The sequence below is a fragment of the Trachypithecus francoisi genome, unplaced genomic scaffold (genome assembly GCF_009764315.1).
Source record: "Trachypithecus francoisi isolate TF-2019V2 unplaced genomic scaffold, Tfra_2.0 Lachesis_group13, whole genome shotgun sequence".
Taxonomy (NCBI): Eukaryota; Metazoa; Chordata; class Mammalia; order Primates; family Cercopithecidae; genus Trachypithecus; species Trachypithecus francoisi.
In genome coordinates, this window is record NW_022681458.1 from 73,828,478 (window position 1) to 73,856,225 (window position 27,748).

The 27,748-nt window shown below is 41.1% G+C and overlaps 1 protein-coding gene and 1 long non-coding RNA gene across 5 annotated transcripts in view; one reads left to right on the top strand and one right to left on the bottom strand.

Moving 5' to 3' along the window:
• The window catches only part of CERS6 (ceramide synthase 6), a 325,070-nt gene extending 311,632 nt beyond the window's left edge, over positions 1-13,438 (bottom strand). Inside the window, exon 1 of one of the 2 annotated variants that reach the window (XM_033231236.1) lies at positions 13,072-13,415. In XM_033231236.1, the coding sequence (XP_033087127.1) occupies positions 13,072-13,241 (170 nt within the window). In that variant the 5' untranslated portion in view covers positions 13,242-13,415. Of the gene's footprint in view, positions 1-13,071 lie in introns of both variants that reach the window. The other variant, XM_033231237.1, reaches the window with a different exon arrangement.
• Positions 13,439-13,663: 225 nt separating this feature from the next.
• Positions 13,664-27,748, top strand: part of LOC117094903 — a 34,445-nt gene continuing 20,360 nt past the window's right edge. For all 3 annotated transcript variants that reach the window (XR_004441717.1, XR_004441718.1, XR_004441716.1), the window contains exon 1: positions 13,664-13,796. This is a non-coding gene — a long non-coding RNA (uncharacterized LOC117094903). The remainder of the gene's footprint in view (positions 13,797-27,748) is intronic.

Here is a 27,748-nt window from a genome sequence, read left to right on the forward strand (position 1 = left end):
AAATTATATTTAAACTATGCAGAGCTGGAAAAGTGCCTATAGTTGAAAGCAGGTGCAAATTCCTTCTGAACTAATTTAGTCAGGCTAGGTTCGCCACATTCACGCCAATGGAAGTTCCAATTTGGGGGTGCGGGTTTATTTCTCTTAAACAAAAAAAAATACATACATATATCATTTTCAGCTAATTTTGAATGTCTCCATTTTCATAAATGTGATCCCAATGTCAGTAGACTAAATTTCTTTTTTCTTAAGGATCAAATTAAGATAATCCACTAGGCTTAAAATTCTGAAATAAATCAACAAAAGTCTGTCTTGAGGCTATCCTATTTCTGGGAGGCTCTTATTAGGAAAAATGTTTCTGAGCTGTCTAAACATAAATGTACACCCTCAGCAAAGTGCATTACATGAGTGTGAAGTGGACACAGCCCCATTCTTCACTAAACTGCTAGGGGTGTTTTCTGCCAGCTACAAGAAGAAGAATCAAAATCTTCCTCAGGAAAAAAAGAGAGAGAAGGGAAAAGAGAATAGGGAAAGTAAAACTCTGTACACAGACAGCCCTAACTGGGGAAAATGGGGATCTATACAGAAATGAGGTCTATGGTAAACGTCTACGATGTAAAGATAAGGCCAGTGAAGTCCCATTTCTGGAAATAAGAGTTCCAGCTAACACTCAGAAAGTGATTGTGTATGTGTGTGAATAAACCTGAAGAACAAGTAAGCACTGCTTCACTGAGCTAGGCACTGCCCTAAACACAATGCATGTATTATCTCATTTAATCCTCACAGCAACCCTATGAGTTTCAGATGAAAACTGAGCTTGCAGAGATTAATTTGTCCCTAGACCAGCAGCTAGCAAGTGGCAGGACCAAAACACAGCCCAGGTCTTAAGTAAATATAAATGCCAAACTTGATGTGCGCCATTACTAGTAGTCAAATACCCAATCAATTTTCCCTTGAGACTGCATGCAATAAACAACTACCATCGGGGCTAGACCAGGGGCAGTAAGTAGGTGGAGATATCTGCATATCACTGAAAGGCAGCTTCCAGAGAAAACTCTACCCAGAGGGAGACCATCTTTGGGAATGGGGTCTCTCTCCAAAGGCACAGAAGCCAGAGCAGAGGCCAGGCTCTCAGTGGCACACAGAGGCCCCCCCACTTGTTTAATACTCCACCATTAGAAATGGTTTTCCACAGGTCCCCAGTATACAATCCACATCATTAACTGTTAAGAAAAGGCTTAAAAGCATCCTCCTCCCTAAACTGGCACAGTGCTGAAAAGATTGGGGTTTCAGGGACTGTCTAAAACTCTAAATGTTTACTCTTCAAAAGAACAAGTAAATCCTTCAGGTCCAGCATCAAATATGTAAACAGGCCCTACTGCTTCCACAAGCTGTACCCTGACCCCATGTCCTTGGGCCCCCACGCATATACCCATTTATTGTTTTTTAGAAAATCAAATTACAGAACAGTATTTCTCAAGCAGATACTAAATACTGTACTCGTATCAATTATTTTCTACACAATGTGTATTTTTAAGAACCAAGTTTCATTGAATCCCCTTATGTACATTTTTGCAGAGAGTGCTCAATACTGCAAAGGAGCATACTCTCCATTTTACAAGAGAGGACACCAAATTTGAGAGAATATGTTGTCTATTACTGCACAGGTGATCAACAGCACTGTTTGATTTTAAACCTGAATTCCGTAATCTTTCTGATATCCCACCCATTTTCCTTTCAATTATAGCTAGAAATACACATGTCTATTAATTGCAATAAACAAAATAGCAAAATAATTTAAATATACTATTATCAAGTCTATCCATGCACTCAAAGATGTACACACATCCTCTGACATACAAAGCCCTTTTCGTCTCCCATTTTCCATAATGCCCAAATTACTGATTGCCTCATTCTCAGTTTTTCTTCACTCAAGCTATTGTGTCCAAAACTGCCACTCTGCTTAAACCAGCGAGTCACTTTATTCTGCTTTGAAATGGTGAGCTATTAAAACAAGATCTACAGGGCCACTTAGACCAGCTGGCAGCTTTTACTCTGATACTTGCCAAACTGTGTCCCTGGACAAGATTTTAGATAGTTTTCTAAACACCCTCCCCCACTCTTAACTCTATGCTGCTCCTCTTCTCTCAAAGACTTCCCTGTGTCTTTAATAAAGGGTCTGTACCAGTAATAATAAGAAAGAAGAGAGGAAGTGACAAACAAAGAAGAGAGGGAAGGAGGGTGGGGGAGGAATGGAGGAAAAGAAAGAAAAAAAAAAAATACAATCTTAACCACAGCTTCAGGAGAGCAACAGTAGCTTTGTAACCTGAAAATCTCAAAGATAAGATGTGATATTTATGTAGACAATGGCAAGTCACAAACAAATGTTACTCTTAGGTCACTGTGTGAAAAAGGAATGCGTCTCTCCAGCAATTAAAAACCATTTGTGCCTGTAATCCCAGCACTTTGGGAGGCCGAGACGGGGGAATCACGAGGTCAGGAGATCGAGACCATCCTGGCTAACACGGTGAAACCCCGTCTCTACTAAAAAATACAAAAAACTAGCCGGGCGAGGTGGCGGGCGCCTGTAGTCCCAGCTACTCGGGAGGCTGAGGCAGGAGAATGGCGTAAACCCGGGAGGCGGAGCTTGCAGTGAGCTGAGATCCAGCCACTGCGCTCCAGCCTGGGCGACAGAGCGAGACTCCGTCTCAAAAAAAAAAAAAACAAACAAAAAAAACAAACCATTTGTATATCTCTAACCTCAGCCTTGTCAAAAACAAGCCCCATAATCCAATTCTAAAATATAATAATAAAAGCAAAAGTAGGAATAGAAGGCAGGAGTGGTCCAAGAAAAGTCCACTTTGAAGACCAGTAGAGAGATAAAGGAAGTTCTCCCTTAAAAGAAGAAAAAAGAAAAACAGCACTGCCTAAAACATTCTTACAGATGAATTACGGAAAGCAGCATTTTGTACAATGACCAAACACTAGAATAAACTTCAAAAACTACTGTTCAATAACATGTACCTGACTGCTTCCAATCAGCTTGTTTTTATAATATGCAGCATTTGAGAAAAATCACATTTAAGTATTCAAGTGTTTGAATCATTTGCTTGTAAAATGCATGGAAATTTAAACTGAAAGCTAGGGAGGAAGATGAAATCTGATTTTCACTCACCCAGAGCTTCCATAGGATATACCTGTGGCCTAGGCTGCTAAGGAGAGTTTTATCTCATTATCCTGGTTTGCTTTAAATGGATTGTGTACTTACCAGGTGACTTGGCTTTAATCCTAGGCTCCTCTGAAACTATACAATGTGCTTTTCTAAAGACACTTTGCTCTCCTCTTCCATACGTGCAGCCAGTTTACTATTATTAAGTTGTCATATTAACAAATGGACTTGAAATGATATGTTCAGTTCAAGTGCCTTCTAAAAAAAACAGGATACTTAAGAGCTCTCTGGGTTTAAAACCTTCCTTCTATCAGCCCTCACCTCCCACCCACCCATGCCAGATGATTCTGGAAAGAAGAGGCGCTCTCCTAGATTTGAAGGGAATTAAGCAGTTTAAAAAAAAAAAAGGCAGTGCTTGATGAACTGAGATCAACAGAACTGAGATGTTTGTTCCTAACTAGAAAAATGTCAAGACAAGAAAATGAAGGCAGTAATTTCTAGTGACCTTTAAAGTCAGCAAATCTTCGATTTTTTTTTAAATTGTGGTAAAATACACATAGCATAACACTTACCATCTTAACCATTTTTAAGTGCATGTTCTGTGTCATTAAGTACATTCACATTGTTGTGCAACCAAGACCACCATCCAGAACTCTTTCCATCTTGCAAAACTGAAACTCTGCACTGCCCTCCAGCACCTGGCAACCATCACTCCACTACCTGTGTCTATGAGTCTGACTACTCTAGGTACTTTATATAAGTAGGATCCTACAGTATTTGTCTTTTTGTGACTACCTTATTTCACTAAGCATAATGTCTTCAAAGCTCATTCATGCTGTAGCAGAATTTCCTTCATTTTTAAAGATGAATAATATTCAATTGTACGTTGCTATGGTCTGAATGTTTGTGTCCCCCCAAAATTCATGTTGAAACCTAATAACTAAGTGTGATGGTGTTAGGAGGTGGGGCCTATGGAAGCTGATTAGGTCACAAGGGCTGAACCCTCATGAATGGGATGGGTAACCTTAGAGAAGTGGCCCCAGAGCCACCTTGCCCCTTCTGTGACGTGAGAACACAGTGAGAAGGTGCCATCTGTGACCCAGAAAGTGGGCCCTAACCAGATGGTAAATCTACTGACACCTTGATCTTAGACTCCCCAGCCTCCAAAACTGTGAGCAATAAATTTCTCTTGCTTATGAATTATCCAGTCTATAGTATTTTGTGGTACCAGCCCAAACAAATTGAGACATATGTATACGCCACATTTTGTTTCGCTGTTCATATATCAATAAGACACTTGGGTTGCTTCTGCCTTTTGGTTATTGTGAATGATGAACACGGGTATACAAATATATCTTTAAGTCCCTGACTTCAAATCTTTTGGGTGTATACCCCTAGAGATAGCAATGCTGTATCATATGGCAATTCTATTTTTAATTCTTTGAGGAACCTCCATAGCAGTTGCACCATTTTACATTCCCACCAACAGTGCACAACAGATCCAATTTGTCCTTACCCTAGCCAACACGTGTTATTGTTTGTTTTTTTGTTTTGATAGCAGCCATCCTAATCGTTATCTCATAGTGGTTTTGATTTGTAGTTCCCTAGTGATTAGTCTAATAATAGTAAGTCTTTTTTTGTTTGTTTGTTTGTTTTGACATGGGGTCTCACTCACCCAGAATTTAGATAATCTATTACAGGAGTTTTTTTTTGTTTTTCTTTTTGTTTTTAATTTAGGTTCTATCCCTCTTTCCCTCATAAAGACCCATTCATTCTTGATGCCTCAGTCTTCCTCCCAGCCCTTTTTCTTTGCCTCACTCTCCATAACGAAGTATTACTATCAGTTACTTCATCATCCTCTTGAGTGTATTCCTTCCACTACCTAAAATCTGAGAAGCTCCCTTCCTGATGACGGTGACTTAGCATGTGGGGAAGAGTCGGGAGGAAGAAATAAATAAAAGAGTATAAGGCCAGGCGCAGTGCCTTATGCCTGTAATCCCAGCACTTTGGGAGGCCAAGGTAAGCAGGTCACTTGAGATCAAGAGTTCGAAACTAGCCTGGCCAACATGGTGAAGCCCCATCTCTATTAAAAATACGTAATCCCCAGCTACTTGAGGGGCTGAGGCATGAGAATCGCTTGAACCTGGGAGGCAAAGGTTGCAGCAGCTGAGATCTCGCCACTGCACTCCAGCCGGGGGAACAGAGTGAGACCCTTGTCTCACACACACAAAAAAAGTATAAATATGTGATCAGAGACATAGACCGAGATAAGACCACTCTGCATTAAAAAGAAAGAAAAAACCTGAAGGCCACCAATTTCTTACAGAAAAAAGATAAAAATTACATCTCCTCATCCCCATAGGACAATATACCTGAATTCACAGAAAATGAAATACCAATTACTAATAAATATTTGAAATAAGCTTATCATAAGCAATATAAGAACACACATTATAACAGTAACATTTTTTTCAATTCAAAGCAAAAAAATTTTTTTGTTTTGAGACAGGGTCATGGTCTGGCGCCCAGATTGGAGTGCAGTGGCATGATCTCGGCTCACTACAACCTCCACTTCCCAAGCTCAAGTGATCCTCCCGCTTCAGCCTCCCAAGTAGCTAGGACTACAGGTGAGCAACACCACACCTAGTAAATTTTCGTATTTTTTTGTAGAGACGGGGTTTTGCCATGTTGCCCGAGCTGGTCTCAAACTCCTGGGCTCAAGCAATCCAAACTCCTCAGCCTCCCAAAGTGCTGGGATTACAGGCATGAAACACGGTGCTCAGCCTCCAGATTTTTTCCAATGATAATAACCTATATTCTGATAAGGAAATACGAATGGGTATAATCTTTCTGGACAACAATTTGGCAATTTGTATCCATCAAGAACACTAAAATATTTATCCTTTTGGGCTCAGAAATGCCACCTCTAGGAAACATTCCTTAGGAAATCATCAAGAATTAAAAGACATATAAATAAACTGGAACTGGACTAAATACCCATCAAAAATATGAACACCGGTTAAGTAAATTCTGGTATAACTATAGTATAGAATGGTGTATAGTCATTAAAAATATTTTTGAGTAAGTTCAATTACATGGAAAATATTCAGATTATATCATTAAATGGCAAAAGGCTAAATATAAAACCATACATATATACAGCATGATTTCATGATATTTACTTTAGAATAGGAGATCACCAAAATTGTTAGATCAAGAAACCTAGTTCCAAATTCCTACATTGCTATTTTAAGTTATATAAAGTTAAGTGTATTTCCTAAATTCTCAATCCTAAATTTTATCCATAAAATGGGGAAAAATTAGTATCCACCTTACACAGCCTGACAGGGGATTAAATAAAGTAAACCATGTAAAGTAATAAACTCATTAAGGAATAAATATTACTTGTTACTATTGTTTCCAAAATTTTAAAAGTTGTTCATTAAAAATGGCAGTCATTCAAAATAGTCAAACATCAAACAAAATAAATGGTAAGCACCAAATCATAGCTTCAGACCATGCACCCAAACATCCACAGCATTAGTAACAAGAAACCCCAAAGAGACATTGCAAGAATTCCCCTGACCGGCTGCAGTGACTCACACCAGCAATCCCAGTGCTTTGGGAGGTCGAAATGGGAGGATCACTTGAGGCCAGGAGACTAGCCTGGACAACAAAGCAAGACAACATCTCTACTGAACACAAATTAAAAATTAGTCAGGCATGGTGGCACCCACCTGTATGTAGTCCTAGCTATGGGGAGGATGAGGTAGGAGAGTTGTTTGAGCCTCAAGGCTGTAGTGAGCTAAGATTATGTTACTGCGCTCAAGCCTGGAACAGAGTGAGGCTCTGTCCCAAAAAACAAGTAAATAAATAAAATAATCACCCTTTTGTGCTCAATCATGCCACACACAGTATAGGTGTCAATAAAGATTATGGTGTCAGGAAAGAGAGACCAAAAAAAGCTCATGAAATCATTTTTAAAAGGTGGCCAGGGGGAAGAAACCAAAAAATAAAATCTTAAGAATAAAGATTCTCAAGGCATTGCTAATATGAAAGGATCACTGTGCTATACAAGGCAATCCTGTTTACCTTTAAAAAAAAAAAAAAAAGAAATGAAAAATGGTTTCTAAGAAAAATTAAGTGACACAACTAGATGGTACAATCTGGAACCCCAGTATTCTGATTCAAAAGTGTTTAAGAAAGTAATCAAAAGAAGATGAGCGAAGAAAAAAATAAAATGTTGAGAGTCCCAACTATGTAAGAAATAAATGAAAAATCTGGTTTCCCCTGGTGATAAGAGGAAGAAATGTAAGTGTATGCAATAACATTTGAAACTTTTAATATACAACTCGGGCCTCAGTTCTGGTGTTCAGCAACAAGATTTAATCAGGTTAGTAAAATACAAGTGGGCAGCCTGAGGATAGTGCAGCAATGTCTGACTGGTATGCTGATGGAAGAAACTCACCTGAAATCCCATTTTCCCTCTGCTGCCACCTGTCCTTCTCCATCACAGAAAAGCAACCACTTCTGAAACACTTTACAACTAGGAATCCAAGAGAAAACTAACCCTGTCCATAGAGAATTCAAATATTTTCAACAGAGAAGTCATAAGTGAACTCAGGGTATTAATTTCATAATCCTAGATGACATTAGATCATTGTGATAATTTAAAATTATCTCACCTACCTCCTCCACCATTCTAAGGCACTGCCCCTTAACAGTAATGTTATGCCTTTTACCCACAAATTAACCTATAACAAATAGCCAAACTACTGCACTGTGTAAATTCAAAACTTTTTATTTTACTAAGTGAGAAAACTGTACTAAGTTCTGCAAGGAATGCCAACCCTCTGATTTCAGGTTGTTTTCCAGCAAAACATCCACTGTCATTCAACCTTCCTATCCCACTCAGAAAGTATGAGAAGCTATTTATGACTGCAGCCCACTTTTTTTTGTTTTGTTTTTTTGAGACAGGGTCTCACTCTGTTGCCCAGGCTGGAGTTGTAGCAGCGCAATCACAGCTCACTGCAGCCTCAGCCTCCCTGGGCGCATGTGATCCTCCCATATAAGCCACTGCACCCAGCCTGAAGCCCACTCTTGCCTCACACACTAGTCTCTGGCAAAGCAGGTATCCACAGTTTCAATGTGAATCATGCCATATAACTTAACAAGCTAAATAAGGAACACTCATAGGGTTTAATATTCAGCACTGACTGCATGAGAAAACCATGGTTGTATGCAAGTTGTTCTCAAACACTCTTTTAAAATATATCAGATCAGTCTCTTCATTACAAGGTACACTATAGGAACAGTGAGGAACAAATTCCTTCAGTAATGAACCTCACCTGATACCCCCACTGCTTCCTGGCAGTCATTCACTCACGCCCCTCCTTTCCCCCTAAGTATCAGCAACTAAGAACACATTCTCATTCATTCATTCTCTCTCTCTCTGTCTCTCTCTCTCTCTCTCATACACACACACACACACACATTCTCATTCATTCTCTCTCTCTCTCAACTATCCTCAAAGGCCTCACCCAAGGCTAGTGGACAATAAATCTAAAAGAAAAAGCCTGCTGCCCAGACATTCCCTCAGACACAACTGAGACCCTGTCGTTTCTTGAAGGTTTGGGACAGCAGATATCATTCTTGGGCTGAGTGAGTGAAGCCAGACTTTGCTGTCAGCCTTGCGAAGGATGACACTCCTCACATAGCCTAGCATTTTGAGAGCCAATCTGGCAGGAATTAGCTTCTCCTTCTTACCCAGTCACCACAAGAGGTGCCAGGCCTACTCTGGGTTCTACCTAAAAGAGGTCTAAGGAAACCAACAATTGCTTTCTCTGTAGAATCTTTGTTGGTTATTCTGAAACACTGTAGCTTTTTGGAGCATAAATGGTAACAGCCCAAATTATTCTTTTGACTCAAAACACAACTGAAAAATACAAGAAACAAAACCATTGGCTACAATATTTCTGTGGGGAAAAAAAAAAAAAATCTCTTGGCCAGGTGCAGTGGCTCACACCTATAATCCCAGCACTTTGGGAGGCCGAGGTCGGTAAGTTGCTTGAGCCCAGGAGTTTGAGACAAGCCTGGGAAACATAGGGAGACCCCATCTCTACAAAAAATTTCAAAAAATTAGCTAGGCATGGTGGCATGCACCTGTGGTCCTAGCTACTCAAGAGGCTGAGGTGAGAGGACTGCTTGAGCCCAGGAGGTGGAGGTTGCAGTGAGCCATGATCATGCCACTGCACTCCAGTCTTGTTGATGAAGGGAGAACATGTCTCAAAAAAAAAAAAAAAAAAAAAAAAAAAAGACATTCAGCCACTTCAAAGTTTCATCAGATAATAATTAGTAATCTTCAAGCACAGAAGATCCACAGGAATCAAAGAATCAGGAGGGTGAAAACAAGTTACAAAGGCCATTTGCCTCAACACATAAATGAGAAAATAAACAGAGATAAATTAGGAGGCTGCCCCAGTGTAAGTTTTGACTAGAATTTGAGTGTTCTGATTCCCGATCTACACTTTCTGCATCTCTCCTAAATCCACGGCATTAAAGTTAACATTTGTAACAATAACTCAAAAAATGTTTATTTCTAAACAGAGAATCAGCACGATTTCCACATTTATAAATACCATAGCAAAACACATTTTTGAAAAAGTGAAGTTGGAAGAAGTATTTATTATAGTTCCTGAGGATGGCTTACTGAATGTAAACAAGCATTAAATCAAAAATAAATCAAATAGATGACAATGGTATATTATTAATAAATAACATTTTGTTCTTTGTGATCAAGTTAACAACATAATACAATGGTATACAATTTTTATTCTAAGAGAAACAGCCCAGTTGGGAAAAAAAAAAAAACACACATACTTTACTATGTCAATCAACTGGTCGCTACAGTGGTCCTTCTGGTCCTTACCCAGAGTTAAGTATGCTATAAAGGCTATGCTAAAAACCACCAAGCTTTGAGATCTTCACAGACTCAGCCAAAAGTCATTGACCTTAGGCTGCCCCATTTTTTACCAACCATGCTGGGCTTCCATATTGCTGTCCATATGCTGTCATAAAGCGACATGTTCTAGCTACCAATGCCTCCACTATCAACACCCCAACAGCCAGGATGAAAACAAAAACAGGACTGTTTAACTGGGCAAAGTCCAATTCAGTCAATTCTTTGATGTTTCTCTTCGTAGAGAGAAATACCTAAGACTGAGAAGAAGGCATTCAAATTCACAATTTTAGCCTCCACAAGGACATTACTGACTTCACTTAATGTAAAATAAAAACTTGGATAAACAGGTATTTCTTAGGTATGGTCTCAGCTTTGAAATAAATGACAAAGCATAAAAGGAAAAGAATCTTGAGAGAATTATTCCTATTACAAAAGCATTTCATTCTACAAAGGGATTCACAACAGGCTTTTAAAATTATCATATACATTATAGAATGCTGCAAAAGAAAAGAATGTATATTCAATATGCTAGAAGGCTATTGAAAGTGAGTTGTAGCAGTGATAATATTGAATGGTTCTGTTTTATTGATTCAGGCCCTTGATGGTTGCTACTGAGATGAAGGTCACAGGTTGGATCCCAGAATATGTCATTTAGGTTTGAGAAAAGGAGAAACATGCAGAACTTCTAACTGTAGATACAACTAAATTGTGGATTTTCAGAGAATTGAAAAGGTCTGAAGGGTTAAAGACAGAGCTGTCATAGGAAGAAACAAAGTAGACAGTCTTCCAAAAGTCAGTAGCATTCTGTGACATATGTGCCATATTTGATTATTATTCTGAACATTAACCATAAACTTTCACTTTCCATACAGGCCATTAAATCTCTTCTACTTAGATCAACGGCCTGAAGGAAACTGACCAACTCACTTTATATCAATATGAAGACATTTGCTGTGACTGACAACTGAAAGCTCACCCCTCTATGTAAACTGTAAGTCGAGTCATGGGATTATGGAAAAAAAGAAAGAAAATAAAAAATGTTTAGAAAGAGGAAAAATGTACTTCCAATTTTCAACTATTACATTAGTGTTTATCTTTTTAAAGGTAGAGACAATCTAAGTACAAAGCCATCTCCATTCTAACAAATTAATTTTTTTAAACACAGTGAACAGCCTGGAATCAGCACAGAGAAGGAGGATGTCAGGAAAATTCAGCTTTTTGTGCACAGATCATGCTTTTGTTCTTCAACACATAAGACTGCACATCTCTTTCAAATGCATTAGCTATCTAAAAGTGAGCCCAGCCAGAATTTATCAGACACAATTTATCAGAATTCAGCAATTGTATGTAGATCCCCTACTATGTGCCAACATAGAGAAAACTGCTATCCCTGAGTCTGCTTGTTTTTGGAGAGACTGCAGAACTGTATAGAGTTCATATTTTCTGTAACCAAACATTTGCTCTAGAAGTAACTCTACACCTGCAAACACACCCACTTTTTCACAGTAAGTCACAGCACTGCTGTGACTTTCTTGATTCTTTTTTGTATAGGATCAATGACACATCTGTATTAGATTCCAACAATTTAAACATAAGTCTTTAAGTCTGTTGCTTTGTGCATGTCAATTTCTGCAGGCGAACAGCTGACTTCGTTTTCAAGCAGCAATACTGCCCAGTGAAAAATATACCTTCCTGAAACAAAAGATACTTTTTGTCCTCATGAAGCTTTGTTGCCTCTTCCAGCAGCAAATGACTCAAAAGACGTGTTCTGCCATCCTCAATAGCGGTTTTCAGGCAAAGAGGAACAGCAAATGAGGTACCAGCGAAAGCTTAAGGAACCAAACCAAGGTGAGTTGAAGGCGGGGAAGAAAGGCGGAGTGGAAGCGAGAAATGCAATCTAAACTCTACTTTGTGATCTAAGAAATTCGGCCTTTACTGATGAATTGGGCAGAGGAAGGGGAGGGTACAAGAAAGGGGAAGGCAGTATTTTCTGTTACGAAGAGAAAAAAAAAGTGTGCTGCTGTCCCGGTTTTCTTTCAGTAGCAGCACCGAGAGAATGCATAGCAGGCACAATCTAGTTTCGTGATGAAAACGGATTCCATGAGAATAACACAAGTTTATATGTGACAAAACGGAGATATCCAACCAAACCGAGGAACTATACAATTGCATGACAATTCCTCAAAATTTTAAGTGCCTTCGAATACCAAAAAAGAAGTTTATAATTATTCATAGGACAGGGTTATCAGTTTAATATGACCATTTGCAGGATGTGCACCCGTCCTGTCATATCCTATTTTAAAGAAACCGCTAATGACCTGAAATGCTATTATCCCTTATTTGCCAGGACTGTGGGCCTGATAGTGTCACGGATAAAAACCAAACAGCGACCAGAAGCCAAGAAGTCCCTAGCGAATTCTTTTGAAGCACAACCCCTACAATCCATGTGCCAGAGCGTAAAGATTGAAGTGTGCGCGGTTCCTCCTCCCTCCGGGCCGCGCGTCCGGAACGTTCCTGGTTGTCAGGTGGGTGGCGCGGGCCCCGGCGGGAAGCCCTGCCTGGCAGCCTTGCGTGGAGCGCCGGCGGAGAGGAGCGAGCCCCGCGGAGTGCGGCGAGTCCCCAACCAGACCACCGCTCACCTTTGTTCGCCTGCCCTCGCCGGGAGGAGGAGAGAGCAGGGCCCAGGAGCACAGGGGGCGACCCTAACGCTCCGCGGCTCCTCCCCGGCGCCCGGGAGGAAATCCGTGGCAAGCCAGACCCTTTCTGGCTCCCAGAAAGCCAGCCGGGCAGGGGGGTCAGCAACCCCTCCCCGAACACAAAGGTTGGGAAGCGTGAACGCGAGCGTTGGGGGCGCGGGGGCGTGCGCCAGAGAGCACGCGAGTGTGCGTGTGCGCGCGTGTGTGTGCAGGGGGAGGGGAGGAGGGGCTTCAGCCCTTCTTACCTCTCGAAGATGAGCCGCACCATGAAGATGCAGAAGGCCAGGGGAAAAGCGAGATAGAGGTCCTCAGCCTGCGGGAAGGTGGCCTCCTCCGTGTTCTTCAGGTCCGCCCAGGTGACATTGTGCGGGAGCCAAAACCTCTCGTTCCAGAACCAGGCTAAGATCCCTGCCATCTTGCTTTGTCCACTCCTGTCCTGCGGCACCCGCAGCCCGCCAAGCTCTCCACCGCGCAGGGCGCCCGGGGATGCGCGCCCGGCTGGCCCCGAGCCTGTGCCGCCGCCGCCGCTCTCGCCCGCCGCCGCCGCCGCCACCTCCCTCGCGGCCGCTGCTCTCGAAGGCTCGCGGCGAGCCCCGGTTCTCTCCTCCCTCTGGCCGCGCTGGGGAAAGGGGCCGCCTCGCCCGTCACATGGCAGTTTGGGCCGCCCGCCCTGATTGGCTAGTCTTCGCGTCAAACAGCGAGGCACACACGCGGCCAACTCGCCCACGCCCGGAGGGCAGGGCGCAGTCGCTGCGCCCTGGGTGCAGGGGCACCGCTCCGGGGAGTGTCGCCCGCCCCGTTCTCACCGCTCTCTCGCTTTGTGCTTAGGGCGACGACCTGAAGTCGGCCCCCCAAATCCGTCCTAGCCCCCTGGCTTGCTCGCACATGCTCAGAACGCTGGCTTCTGCCCCGCGGGGGTTTCAGGGCTCTCAGTCCTCTTCCAGTGCACCCAGAGGCGGTGGGTCGGCAGGTAGGGGCTACGGCCAAGCTTCAGAATCAGCTTTGCTCCAGGAGGAAAGCAAAAGGAGAGCGGGGCGGGGCGGGGCGGGGTGGGGGGGGGGGTGGGCAAAGAGCAAAGGAGGAAGTAGGAGGAAAAGGATCCTCCACTCCTGCGCTTGGAGAGGCAGGGTGAAAAATTAGGAACTGAGGCAGAATGGTTTGGCAAGAGCCTTCTGCCTCTGCCCCACGCCTGCGTTTCCCCAATCGTTGACTTTCCGGCCTCTTATACTGCTGCTTCTCATCAAAGTAGCTCCCCCAGGGAACAAGCCCCACTACATTGATTTATGAGGTGGTACAAAAAATTAGGCACTTAATTGCTATTTGATTATTGCTACTTGATGACGATGATGATGATGATGATGGTGATAGCAACTGCAGCGTTCTGTAAAACCACCCCTCTCAACTAACCTCTCTGAAAAGGCTGCTAGACCACATTTTGACCTCACAGATCATGAGAACCTCCACTGTGCTACTCGACAGGCTCGTTATTTCTGCCTTTTGAATCTGAAACCTTTAAGGCATTAGGCCTCTGAGGCCTAAGGCAGGCACCTTCCCTCCCGCAATGCATTTCCCCATTGGTACAGGAGCCATGTATGAATTCGTTCCATGGCCCATGTATTCCTGGTTCTGGGACATTTTTGTTCATTTTTCTCACATTCATTTTCTGCCTGGTGCTGCCAGTAAGCTATACTGAACCTTTCCAATGGGCATATAACTACACACACACACACACACACACACACACACAGAGAGAGAGAGAGAGAGAGAGTTTTACTCTTTCTCCTCTTTCCTATCTCTTGAAAGTGAAACTGAAGAATGGCCTATACTGGTACTTCCAGTTTCTCTGCCCTCATTTTCTTTTGAACTTCCATTTGGACATTTGCTGCCTCTGCTGCATTGAAACTGCTCAAGGTCACCTGAGATCTTTATGCTGCTAAACATAAAGGTCAGTTCTTATCTTAGTTCATTCTGCTTAGACTAGGTGGCTTAAACAGCAGAATTTATTCCTCACGGTTCTGGAGGCAGGGAAGTCCAAGATCAACGTGCAGGCAGATCCAGTGTCTGGCAAGGATCCTCTTCCTAGTTTGAAAACAGCTGTTTTCTTGTGTATCCTCACATGGCAGAGAGCACGGAAAGAGGAAGCGCAGATTAATGACCTATCTTCTTATAAGGGCACTAATCCCATTCATGAAAGTTCTACCCTCATTAGCTAATTTCCTCCCAAAGACTCTATCTCTGAATTCTATCACATTGGGAACTAGGATTTCAGCATATGAATTTTGGGGGACACAGACATTCAATTCATAGCAGTTCACAACACCTCTGTCAGTAGCATTTGGCCCAGATGTCAGGTCCTGTGTATTGAAACATTCTTGATTTGGCTTCCAGAAACCTCACTTTTCTGGATTTCTTCCTCCCTCGTGGCCGTTTCTTCTCAGTCTCCTTCCTGGTTACTCCTCACTTTTCTAACCCTTAGAAGTTCGAGTGGCCTAGGAGTCAGTCTTTTGTCCTCTTCACTTTTCTATCTGAATGTATTCATTTGGCAATTTTATCCAGTCTCGTGGCTTTTAATGACATCTGTATGACCTCCAATGTCATGCCAATAGCTCCTATATTTATATCTCTAGCCATGAACTTTTTCCTGACCTTCTGACTCTTAAATCCACTGTCAATTTAACAACACCACTCAGATGTCTAAAAGCCATCTCATGACCAAACTATTAATCTTCCCCTTGAAATCTCTTCCTCCTGTAGTCTTGGCTCAAGCCAAAAATGTGGAGTCATTTTTTCCCCTTGTCTCTTTCTCTCATACCTCCTTTCTAGTCCATCCCAAATCCTGTCAGCACCATTTTAAAACCATAATCTCACCATCTTTCACCACCTCCCCTGCTAGCATCTTGGTCCAAACAACCAATATTTCTAATCCACGTTACTCCAGTAACCTCCCAACTCCCAGTTTCACCCTTTGCCCCTCTACAGTCTATTCTCAGCCAGTGTGATCCTATGGAAATTTGTCAGATCACCCCTGGGTGAAAACCCTGCTTCTTCCCCATCCCTCCCAAGTGAAAGCCAGATTATTCCAATGACCTGTGATATTTGGCTCCATATTAACTCTGACTTATTTACTCTTCCCTCTCCTTCACTCTGCCCGAGTCCACTCTGGCCACCTTGCCCTTCCTGGGACACACCAGCCATGCCTTAGAGCCTTTGTGCTTGCTTTTCTCTGTCCCTGGAACTCTTTTCACACAAATATCCATGTTTGTTTTTTCCTGATGTCATTTTCTCCCTGAAGCCTTCCCTGGCCACCCTAGTTAATCTACATCCCTCACTCCTCACCACCACTCCTCCTATCCTGCTTTGTTTTCCTCCAAGGCACTTACCACCATCAACACAAGATATATTGTACCTATATCTTCATCAGTCATCCACATACACATGCATTAAAATGTAAGCTTCAGAAAGTTAAAAGATTTGCATTTATTTTATCAACTGTTCTATTCCTAGCACTTAAAAAAACTGCCTGGCACATGGTAGATACTCAATAAACTATTGAATAAATGAATCAACATTACTCTAACCCCAAAAATTCTTCTCAAGGAGAAGAAAAAAATCTGAATAATTGTGTTAAATGTTTATATATCCATGTTAGACTCGTGTGAAGAATAGTGTGGGCATAAAGAAGGGATTGGTCAATTCAGGGGTGAGGGAGGTGAGGTGTCATTGAAGTGAGTCTTCATTCGGGAGTAGAAGTTGCCATCACCACTCCAGACCATGCGGCCAGCTTCTTAGTAACACTGGAACATGCCTTGGCAGCAACTGCATTCTCGTGGGCCATAGGCAGAGGTTTGTTAAGACCTCTCACCATCTTTGTGTCCAAAAGTCATGTCATGGTGGAGCCTAGCCTCGTGGGCCAGCCAAACTTCCTCTGTGACTACCCCGGGTTTCTCATATCACTCCCATCTGTATGACCTGATAGTACCTTGCCTCCTACTCCATGGCTTATGTGCTCTCTGGCAGCTCCTTCTGTGTCGCCAAGCATGTATAATAGTGTTGGTGAGTTAATGCCCTGAGATTTGACTTTGATCATGGGCAATGAAGACAGTGAGTACATTTTAATTCCTTTCATCCCCACCCCTCAGACACACACAATGGCTTCAAACAGCCTCTCTGAAAATATCCCCGTCATTTTATTTCAAGGTTGTGACCCACTCAGTAACTCACCCCCTGATACAAACTCCTCATTTTATTTCAAGGTTGTGATCCACTTGGTAATTCACTCCCTTATATGTCATCTCCTCTTTCTCAGCTCACTCTCCTTTTCTCTCATTCCTGCTTCCCTAAAACTACACTCTCCTATTAGAAGCTAAACTAATAGGAGAGCAAAAGATAATGTGGCTCTCCCATTCGTCAACTTTGAGAAGGTGGTGGGATTTCAGGAACATTTCGAAGGGTGAGTTTCATTGGACAGTAAAAGGAGGATTTAGTACTTTCTATGAATCTTCCATAAGTTCCTTTGTTTCTAAGAACATGTCAATACCCTCCTCTGTGATTTGTGCATCAACAGTACCTGTCTTGACTTTGTCACTGACTGTCATTAGGCTCATATGAGATAACATGTGAGAAAGGGCTTGTAAACTATTCCTCTCTATACCCATGTGCAGTTCAACAAACACCTACTCCTTATCTGTCTAGTAGAACTCCTCCAGCCAATGGCTCCTTCCTACCACTTTGCATCTAAATGTTTACCCCAGAAACATAATAGAGTAAAATATCATTCCAAATATGATCACATTTTATTGGTCCAGGGATGGACAATTGGCCCAACATGGCAGTAAAAGTCCTTTTTCAGGTGTTGTGATTCGGGTCAAGACAGTCTTTCTCTGGACGCTTAGATTCAAGGATTCAAACTCAGAAGCTGTTGGCCCCCTTGCTTCATTACACAGCTAGAAAAAGCAGAAGCTAGTCTACAACAAGAGAAAAAAAAAAAGCAGACCTGTAGAGTTAAGACCTGTAGAGTTAAAGGTAAGAGACACACAGGGAGTCCTATTGGCACTGGAGCTCCAGGTTCCATTTAATACCTAGGGGCCAACTGTCTTCTCATCCTTAGGTTCTGTGAAACAGCCTCATATCTTGATAATTCCACTTTTGGGTTGAGTTGCTGCTATTTCAATTCATAAAAGACCCACTATTCAAGATATTACTCTAAGAGCACATGTCCTTTTTTTTTTTTTTTAAGAGATGGGGTCTCACTATGTTGCCCAGGCTGGAGTGCAGTCCCACTACTGATCAGCATGGGAGTTTTGACCTGATCAGTTTCCAATCTGGGCCAGTTCACCCCTCGTTAGGCAACCTGGTAATCCCCTGCTCCCGGGAGGTCACCGTATTGATGCTGAACTTAGTGCAGACACCCATTTGGCATAGTGCACTGTAGCCCAGAACTCCTGGCCTCAGGCAGTCCTCCTGCCTCAGCCTCCTTCCCGAACAGCTTGACCACAGGTGCATACCACTGTGCACAGCAAGAGTACACGTCTTTAACACTATCCTGAGCCCAGCTGAGGCCTTAGGGAAGTTAGTCACAGGAGGGGGATAGCACAGCATACCTCCCAAGAAAGCTGCTTTGTAAATATACAAGAAAGACTTCTAATTGTTGCCCCAGGAAACCAAAATACAATTTATGCATCAGACTAATATGTAGCCCAGTGAGAAAGTAAGTAGTTGGTCGGTAAATAGAAGGGACAAGGCAAGAGAAAAGGGGAGAAAAAAATGTGTTCAGGGGAAGTGACATAGTTACACTGCATATTAGGAAAGCGTGCTTTGTTTTCTGAATAGAAAACATCACCTGAGAATACACTCTGATTTCCAAGCAACTGGAAAATATCAACAAAGCTGAGCTTTCTCTCTCATTCTCAGGTCCATACCCAGGTCTTAATTAGAGTTCACATTGTAAGCAATTTCCACTTTTTTTTTGCTTGTTTTGTTTTGTTTTGTTTTGAGACAGAGTCTGGCTCTGTCGCCCAGGCTGGAGTGCAGTGGTGCGATCTTGGCTTACCGCAACCTCCACCTCCCAGGTTCAAGTGCTTCTCCTGCCACAGCCTCCCAAATAGCTGGAATTACAGGCGCGTGCCACCACACCTGGCTAATTTTTGCATATTTAGTAGAGACAGGGTTTCACCATGTTGGTCAGGCTGGTCTCAAACTCCTGACCTCATGATCCACCCACCTTGGCCTCCCAAAGTGCTAGGATTACAGGCGTGAGCCACCGCGCCCAGCTGCAATCTCCACTTTTTAGATGCAGGAGAACAGCCAGAAGTTTAGATGAACCTCCACTATGGGTTACATAACACAAATTTATATAGTACTTGTTCTACAAAAAGAACATGAAAGCTATTTGGGGAGCAGGATGTGCTCACATGAAAAGCTAGATAACAATACATGCCAACACCACTGAAGATGGCCCTCAACAGTATGTGACAAGTGTGCAAGTACTGCAGACAACAAGCGCTTCCTGCTCAAAGGAGGAAGAAGACATTCTGTTTTGAAGAGATCAAGGGAACTTCAAGGAAGACACAAAAATGGAATCAGACTTTAAAGAATGAGTAAGATTTGAAAAGGCATGATCAAAGATAGAAAGTGAGGAAGATTTGCTGAGGGACAATAAACAAAACATTGCTGGCACTCCAGATTCCAAATGGCCTTTAGGATGAGGCAAAGGAATACTTCTGTTTATTTAGTGAGAACTGTGTTTTATCTCAGATCACAGCAATAAGCATGATGCCTGGTACACAATACACACTCAACTATTGTAGGTTTTAAAAATATATACAAATAAAAGTTATTTGTTGGTTAAAACACAGGAGAGTACTAAAGGTAGGTGCTCAGTTTAAACACATAATTCATTGATTTTAAAGGAAACTGGTTTTCACTGAGAATAATATGGAAATATTGCTAAATTCTATTTGTACAGTTGTTTTTCATAAATGTAAAACCTCCTTGCTGTGGTTGGCAAAACTGTCTTAAATCTACACTCATTTTTTGTGGTCCATGTACTAATCTCTTGAGTTTTCATTTATACAATATTGAATGGGAGGTGGGGAGGATGAGTTTGGGCAAGAAATAAGCAGGATTTAGCCTCACAATATGAAGATCCCCCATAACAGTGCAGAAAACGCAGCATCTCCTGTCATCTTAAGATAAGGAAATGAATATTTAACTCACAGCATTGGAGTTAGGCTGAGTTAAGGTCTGTAACCCAGATGGGAATTGAGTACACGTTATTGCTGGAAGTTGTCCAGCAGGACTGGCTCCCTCCTATGCTCTCATTCTTTCATACAACCATGTCAGATGTTGAAGATCTTTCTCCTCCCTCCTTTGTCTTGACGGTTTCTACCTCTGGAAAATCTTTTCTAATACTGACAACCATCAATTACTTTGGTATTCCTAGCTAAACCAAATCACTGGCTAGATTTTCTGACTTCTCTCTAATAATCAAAATCTGTTTAAATGTTAATGTTCGCCTTACAACTTTCTTCAGCCTACTAATGTGTTAGAATCCCATTAAAATTTTAACCAGGCCAAATGTGTTGCAACACTACCAAAGAAAAGTGAGAAACAGCTAGGTTGATCTGACTGTGGGCTGTCCAGTTAGAGACTGAATTCACCTAGTTACGTATCTGTAACTTTATGCATACTTTCAACCACCTGCTAGACATAATCAGCAATTATGGCATTTTCTGCATATACATATAGGGAATTAGCATTTAGGGAGCAGGTGTCATTTTCTGTTTTCTGCTGCTGTAACATAATACCAAAGATTGGGTAATTTATCAAGAAAAGAAGTTTATTTGGCTCATGGTTCTGGAAGCTAGGAAATCCAAGAGCATGACACTGACATCTGGTGAAGGTCATCCGATGGCAGAAGGGATCACATGACAAGCACACATGAAGACAGAGAGAGATGAATGGGGCTGAACTTATCTCTTTTTAAAATCAGGAATCTACTTTTGGCAATAACTAATCCACGCCCAAGATAACAGCATTAATCCAATTGAGGGCAGAGCCCTCATGGCCTGTTCATCTCTTAAAGGTCCATCTGTTAATACTGTCACAATGGTAATGAAATTTCCAACACACAAACTTTTGGGGGCACATTTAGATTTATGAGCCAGAATGTCTAAGTTCTACTTTCCATTGTGCAAAGGTTTTTATAATCAAAGAGAAACAGAAAATCAAGCAATTATCTGGCCAATTTGTGCAAGGAGTAAATAACCTGAAATATTGCTTGAAATTATTGACTTTATATAGAAACAGAATTTCAGGACTGGAAGGGACCTTATATACCAATGAGTACAATTCATCTTTTGTGATCATCTGAGCTATGACTAAACATCTCTGATGGCAAGAAGCTCACTACCTCACAGAATGACCCATTCTATTTTGACACACCTATGACTCTGAGAAAATCCGTGAATAAAGACATGATCTTGTGAAGCCCAGAAAAATCATCTTAGTTTTCATACTTATAAAATAGGAATCATATTTTTGTGTTGGATAGATGGATCTAGAATTCAAGGACAGGATTCACGTCTAGTATCATCACCTTGAACAAATCACAGCACTATGTATTTGACTAATCACTTCTACATGAAGACATTAGGAATATCTCTGAGTTATACTCCATGTCACCCAGGGATTCCTTGCCTCTGAACAACAGCAACAACAACAAAAGTCTAACTTGCCTGCAGGATTATCAACCATTTGCCTAGTGAGTTCAGATGAATTTTGTGCTATTTTAGGTTGGTTATACTTGAATTTGTTTTTTTTTTTTTTTTTGAGACAGAGTCTTGCTCTGTTGCCCAAGCTGGAGTGCAGTGATGGAATTTCGGCTCACTGCAACCTCTGCCTCCCAGGTTCAAGCAGTTCTCCTGCCTCAACCTCCCAACTAGCTGGGGTTACAGGTAGGTGCCTGCCACCAAGCCCAGCTAATTTTTGCATTTTTAGTAGAGATGGGATTTTACCATGTTGACCTGCCTGGTCTCAAACTCCTGATCTCAGGTAATATGCCTGCCTTGGCTTCCCAAAGTGCTGGGATTACAGGTGTGAGCCACTGCTCCCGGCCTTGAACAATTTTTTAACAGATAGGCATCATAGAAATCATCAATCAGCAGTATTGATTCAGAGAAAAATGGAAACTTCCGAGGTTTAAAGCCTAAGACCTTCATGAATTCTACAGAACATGAATGACCTTATAGCATATAGTTTTCTGTATAGAATAAAAAATGTAAAGAATATAGAGAATAGAAAGGTCCTGTCATATGTAGAAGCTGGGTAGTTTTCTAGGTGCACTCATTTGCCGAATTACTTTATGCCAAACAGTAGTTTTAGAGGACAGGCAATTCATATTCATTCCACAGCAAGGTTAGAAGTTACCAGAAGTCATAGACCTATTGAGTTGCTTGGGAAGGATTACAACTGTAACTATCAAATCCTTGGGAGCCAAGAATGTGCCATGTTATTTAAAAGTAGGGATTGAAACTCAGATGACTTCAGGAGCCAGACAGGACACAAAATAAACTAAACAGACCAGGTAAAAGAAAATATTAGTGAACTGAAGATTTTACAGGGATTCAAATTCTCCTTTCTTCTTCCTTCTTCTTTTTATCTGTTGGCCAGTGTTTGCAATCTTCAGTTACTTCCTTGTCTTCATGCCTAAAGGACTATATTCATTTAGGAGGCCATATTTTTAAAGGAACACTTTTTTTAAATGGAATTTATCCAACGAATAACAATCACAATAGTGAGGGATATGGAAATCCTGAGAGATGTTTAGTAACCATGTTAAGAGTACCAACTTTGGAGTTAAAAAGCAAATGTGGGTTTAAGGGCTGGATTTTGCCAGTAGTAATGTATTTTTCCTTATAAAAACTACTTGAGCTCTTGAAACCTGTTTCTTTACATGTACAAAGGGAATCATATTGTCTACCACCTGGGCTTAAAGTAAGATTTAAATGAGATAGTGTAACATGTTTAATATTTAAAAGGAGGACGTTATTGTTATTGTGTATTGTAACAAGTTGGTGAACATTTCATTGTTTTAGGAAAAGAAGACCCAGACTTTGTTGAAGTAATCTACCTTTAAGGTAGGCTGAGCCTTTTAAATCTGGGAATGAGTGACTGTTATTTCTGAGATAAATAGAAGAATTAGCTTTTACTGGGCAGAGAAAATGAGGAATGAAGCAAGGAAGAGAGCGATAAAGGGAGGGAGCGAGGGTTCAGAAGCCCATGCATCTACTGTGCGATTGCTCAGGATGTTTTTGCCACAAAGCTATTATAAACATCTTAAACACAAACTGCTTAGATCCAGTGTCATTTTGTGGAAACCTGTAAAGAGACTGGGTTTTGATATTGGCAGTTTATACAAACAAGCAAATTAGAGAATGTAACCTGAAGAAAATTAGAAAAATTATAGAGTTGGATTTTGAATCTCAGGAGACCAAGAAACTGAATTTGAGCCATGTGTAAGGAACAGGTGGGATCCACAGGGACAGCTGTGTTCCAGTTATCCTGGGAACCATGGAAGAAACTAGAGAATAAAAGATTGTTGGGAGACCTGATATGTGTGTTCCAATATTGGAAGGGCTGTCAGGGGGTACGATTTTACTTAGTCTCTGTAGGTGGAGAGGGCAGACTTTAGGACAGTTTGCTGATGTAACTAAGAGGCTAATTGTATCTTCACAGAAGAAATACACAAAGCTGGCCAAAAATTAGTCAGCAGCTACATCAACCAGTAAATGTCCTGTCATGTAAAGTGATGAGGTAGAAGTTTAACTGTTAGACATGTGGGGGAAGAGGTATTCCTGTGTAAATGTGACTTGGGAATAGAAGTCATCTAAGTGCTCTTTAATATTTTGGAGTTAATGTAAAACACCATGGAGGCCAGACGTGGTGGCTCATGCCTATAATCCCAGTACTTTGGGAGGCCGAGGCAGGCAAATCACGAGATCAAGAGATTGAGACCATCCTGGCTAACACGGTGAAACCCCGTCTCTACTAAAAATACAAAAAATTAGCTGGGTATGGTGGCACGTGCCTGTAGTCCCAGCTATTGGGGAGGCTGAGGCAGGAGAATGGTGTGAACCCAGGAGGCAGAGTTTGCAGTGAGCCGAGATTGTGCCATTGCACTCCAGCCTGGGCGACAGAGCAAGACTCCGTCTCAAAAAAAAACAAAAACAAAAACAAAAAAACACCATGGAAAGGACGGCAGGAATACAAAACAGAATCTGGAAGTCCTTCTGTTGGGAGGAAGACATGGACCCTAATAATTTCCTTTTTCATGTGCCCATGATGTGGAAATTTTAATCTGCATGCTTTTGAAGTTGATCCTGTTCAGTAGTTGTATTCTAGGGATATTTTTCTCATCCTCAGAGACTTTTCATTAACCATCTCAAAAGGGAGGAGATTAAAAGCCTAAAAGAAAAATAAAAGTTTGCAAGAAAGTACAATAAAAAGGGAGATACAGGAAGCAGTACAAAGAAATACTATTAAACTATTATTGATCTATCATTTGAAGGTAACCAAAATGGATTATTTTAATGAGATTAAAATTATATTTTTAAGATTATTTTATACCTTTATGTGATAGCATCATATAGTGACTTAATTTGTACGTTCATATGGGATCTTTGAGTAATTTTAAACAAATTCTTTCAACACACATGTATATCCTTAGAGAATGACTAATATCCTTGAGTAGGCAACTGTGGAACAAATTTAGATTATTTGAATGGGGCAAAAATGAGGAACATCTATATCAGAATAAGCACTGTTGTGCCACAGAATTGAAAAGAAAACAAACTTTCTCTGGCTTGATGCATGAAAAGGTTGTTTCTCATTCATACTACATGTCCAATGTGGATCATCAGGGGTCTCATTTTAATCAGAGATTCAGGGTGGCAAAAACTCTATCATCTCAGGATGCACTTTCATGATTACCATTATGGGAACAAGAAGCATGATAAATCATGTACTGGTGCTTAAAGCTTCTACCCGTAAGTGACGTTGCTTCTCCTGTTCACATTTTATTGGCCAAAGCAATTAACATGGCCAGGTCTAACTTCAAAGTGCGACATGGATGTTCAGAACAGCTACTGAGAAACCTCAATTTAAATGGATTCATAACTTGATGCTGTGGCTAACAGAGAACACAGTATAATTTAACAGTTGAAAGCATGGGTTCTCAAGTCAAATGCCTGTGTTTGGAGTAAGGGCCTCTAGTCACTAGTTATGTGACCATTGGTAGGTAAAAATCTCTATGCCTCAATCCCTTTCAAAGAAAACAGCACCTACCCCATAGAATTGTTGTAAGTTTCAAATAAGATAATGAATGTAAAGCACACAGTGTAACACCTGGCATGTGGTCAGTGTTCAGTAAAAAGTGGCTTCAGTCATTTTGATGATGAGAAGGAGGAGGAAAAAGGAAGATGCAGAGGAAGAGGAGGAGGAGTTGTGTTTCACCTACAGATCCTGGGCTGCAGTACTAGGATGGACTTCAGTCTCAGAATTAATTCATTCATTCAACAAATATTTATGAAGCTCAATGCCAAGAGTTAAACATATAATACTGAGCAAAAGAGACACAGTGCCTGCTGTTTTAGATTGTATAGTCCAACCGAAATTCTATAGAAAGATAACGTAGCTGAGGCAAAAGTATCCCCATTTCTAAGGTGTCTTCATCAGGGCACTGTCTACTGTTTCATGCTTAAACCATCTTGCCTTATATATGTCTGCCTCTGGCACTCTGATTGCTTATATAATCATACCAAAGGCTTACCCTGGCATTCCAGAGCCTTTGTTGCCTACTGTCTCTGCCTAGTGGCAGGTTTGCTTATAAGCCTAGATCCCTATGGTATCACACTTCTTGGCTTTGCACACATGTCGTAGCCTCCTGCCCTGTTCTGCCCTGTTCCGCTGCTATTCAAAAATATCCAACAACACAAATCTCCAATAACACAAACTAGGCAATGCACTAATACTTTAGGACATCTTGTGTCCTATATTTCTCCTCTCTTAGAGGGCAGATGAAACAAGGAATGAAATGAAATGGAGAAAGAAAAGACAAAGCAGGAGGCAATTACTGTCAGACAGAAGCATGCTCAAAAGTTAGAGAAATTTTAAAAGCCAAAGAAATAAATCACTTTTTTCTTCATCCTACATGAAGTCCTAAAAGCATCCAAAAGGCCATATCATAATATGTTCCTAGCTGCCTACAGGATCTCAGTGGGGAAAAAAAAAGTAAAGGGTTCAGGCCATATAGTTGTATTGGCAGTACCTGTTACTTGCCAGCTTCCCTTCCTTGCACTTTGAACATTTCTGTGCTGTTTTTAATTGTGAGAAGTTCAACATCAGAAATCACTCTACACAATCTGAGAATCAAGGATGCTAAATCAAAAGACTATATTCTTCCTTTCCCTCAATGGTTGATAGAGTTCAAGGTCATTCTCATGTGTGGATCCAAGAGAGTAGAATCTCAAAGGTAACCTTCCCTTGCAGTAATTGTTCATCATTAATGTTGCCTTCAGAAGTACACCTTGGGCAGATGTTCATATCTAAGTCTAAAATAATCATTACTTGGCAATCATTAACATATATGAAAGTAATCTCTATGTGGTCATATTTGAAAAGACATAATTTTTACAGTCTTCCCCTAAAATTAAAAAATACATTAATCTACATAATAGCAAAACAGATTAGCCCACTTTCATTGTTAAATTCAATGTAGCATAGATACTTTAATAGGAGAATCATATCGTAAATATGCCAGAGAATTAATTGATCTCAGTTGATTGAATCTGAGACCCATAAACTGTGATACCTTGTGCTGCCCTAATTGCATGTGATGTTGTAAACGATCAACTCCATGTGATGTGTCTAAGCTGAGATGTAGCTGTTTGTCTGGCATTTTTATGATCTCTGATTTCACTTAAACTTTAAAATGCAGTTAAAATACAGCATAATCAGGATTTAGGGAAAAAACAAGCGTTCAGAAATCTGCACAGATGTGGGTTATTAGGTTTAGGCACTCTGAATTTACCAGCTATATATTCAGAAGACTTCCCCACTGATTGCCACAGAATTATTAACAAAATCCAGAGGCCCTGGAGCTTCTTAAATGCTTATGAATGAGTTGGCGTAAAAGACTTTTGCAGTCCTCATTTGCATAGTAAAACTGGCTTCAGCTATAAGTTTAGGGAGAAGTTTTAGAAGCTCTGACATGGCAAGTTGCCATGAGAATATTTTCCCTGTGGGGAAACGAAACTCAAATGTGCTAATTAAGGATGCTTAATATCCTTCAAAATTAATTCTTTGTTACCTGCGGTGGTTTAATTATTCCCTTATGGAAAGCTTGGAAATGCCCTGCATCTTTAAGTACCAGTGGACCACACATTGATACTGAGTCAGCAGCCACTTTGAAAGTATTTCTTCCGCTCATTGACTACAGGGCAGTGGCAAAAGAGAAAAAGACTTTAGATGTTACAATAAAACAGTAAGACAAATCTCCACTGGTGGTTTGCAAAATTCGTTTCATTGATATCATCATACCTCAAATAAAAGAACCTTCCAGAAAAAAAAAAAATCTTTATAGCAATAAAAATGAAGGGAAGGAAAAAGTTGTAAATAACACCAGGCAATTCTAACTAATCTCCAACCAGCAGGAGCAGCCAACCAACTCTGACACTTCCCCACAAGCAAGTACCCTGCACTGTCCACAAAAGTAAAAATCAAACGTTCTCAGAGGATATTGGTTGGACTCAGAGATAATTAAGCATATATGAGACTACCTTAAGTAGGAGACTTGAGTGTTATCCAGGTAACTATTGTTTCTTGTGGAATTCTTGCATCAGGGAGCTCTATATAGTTACAGGACAC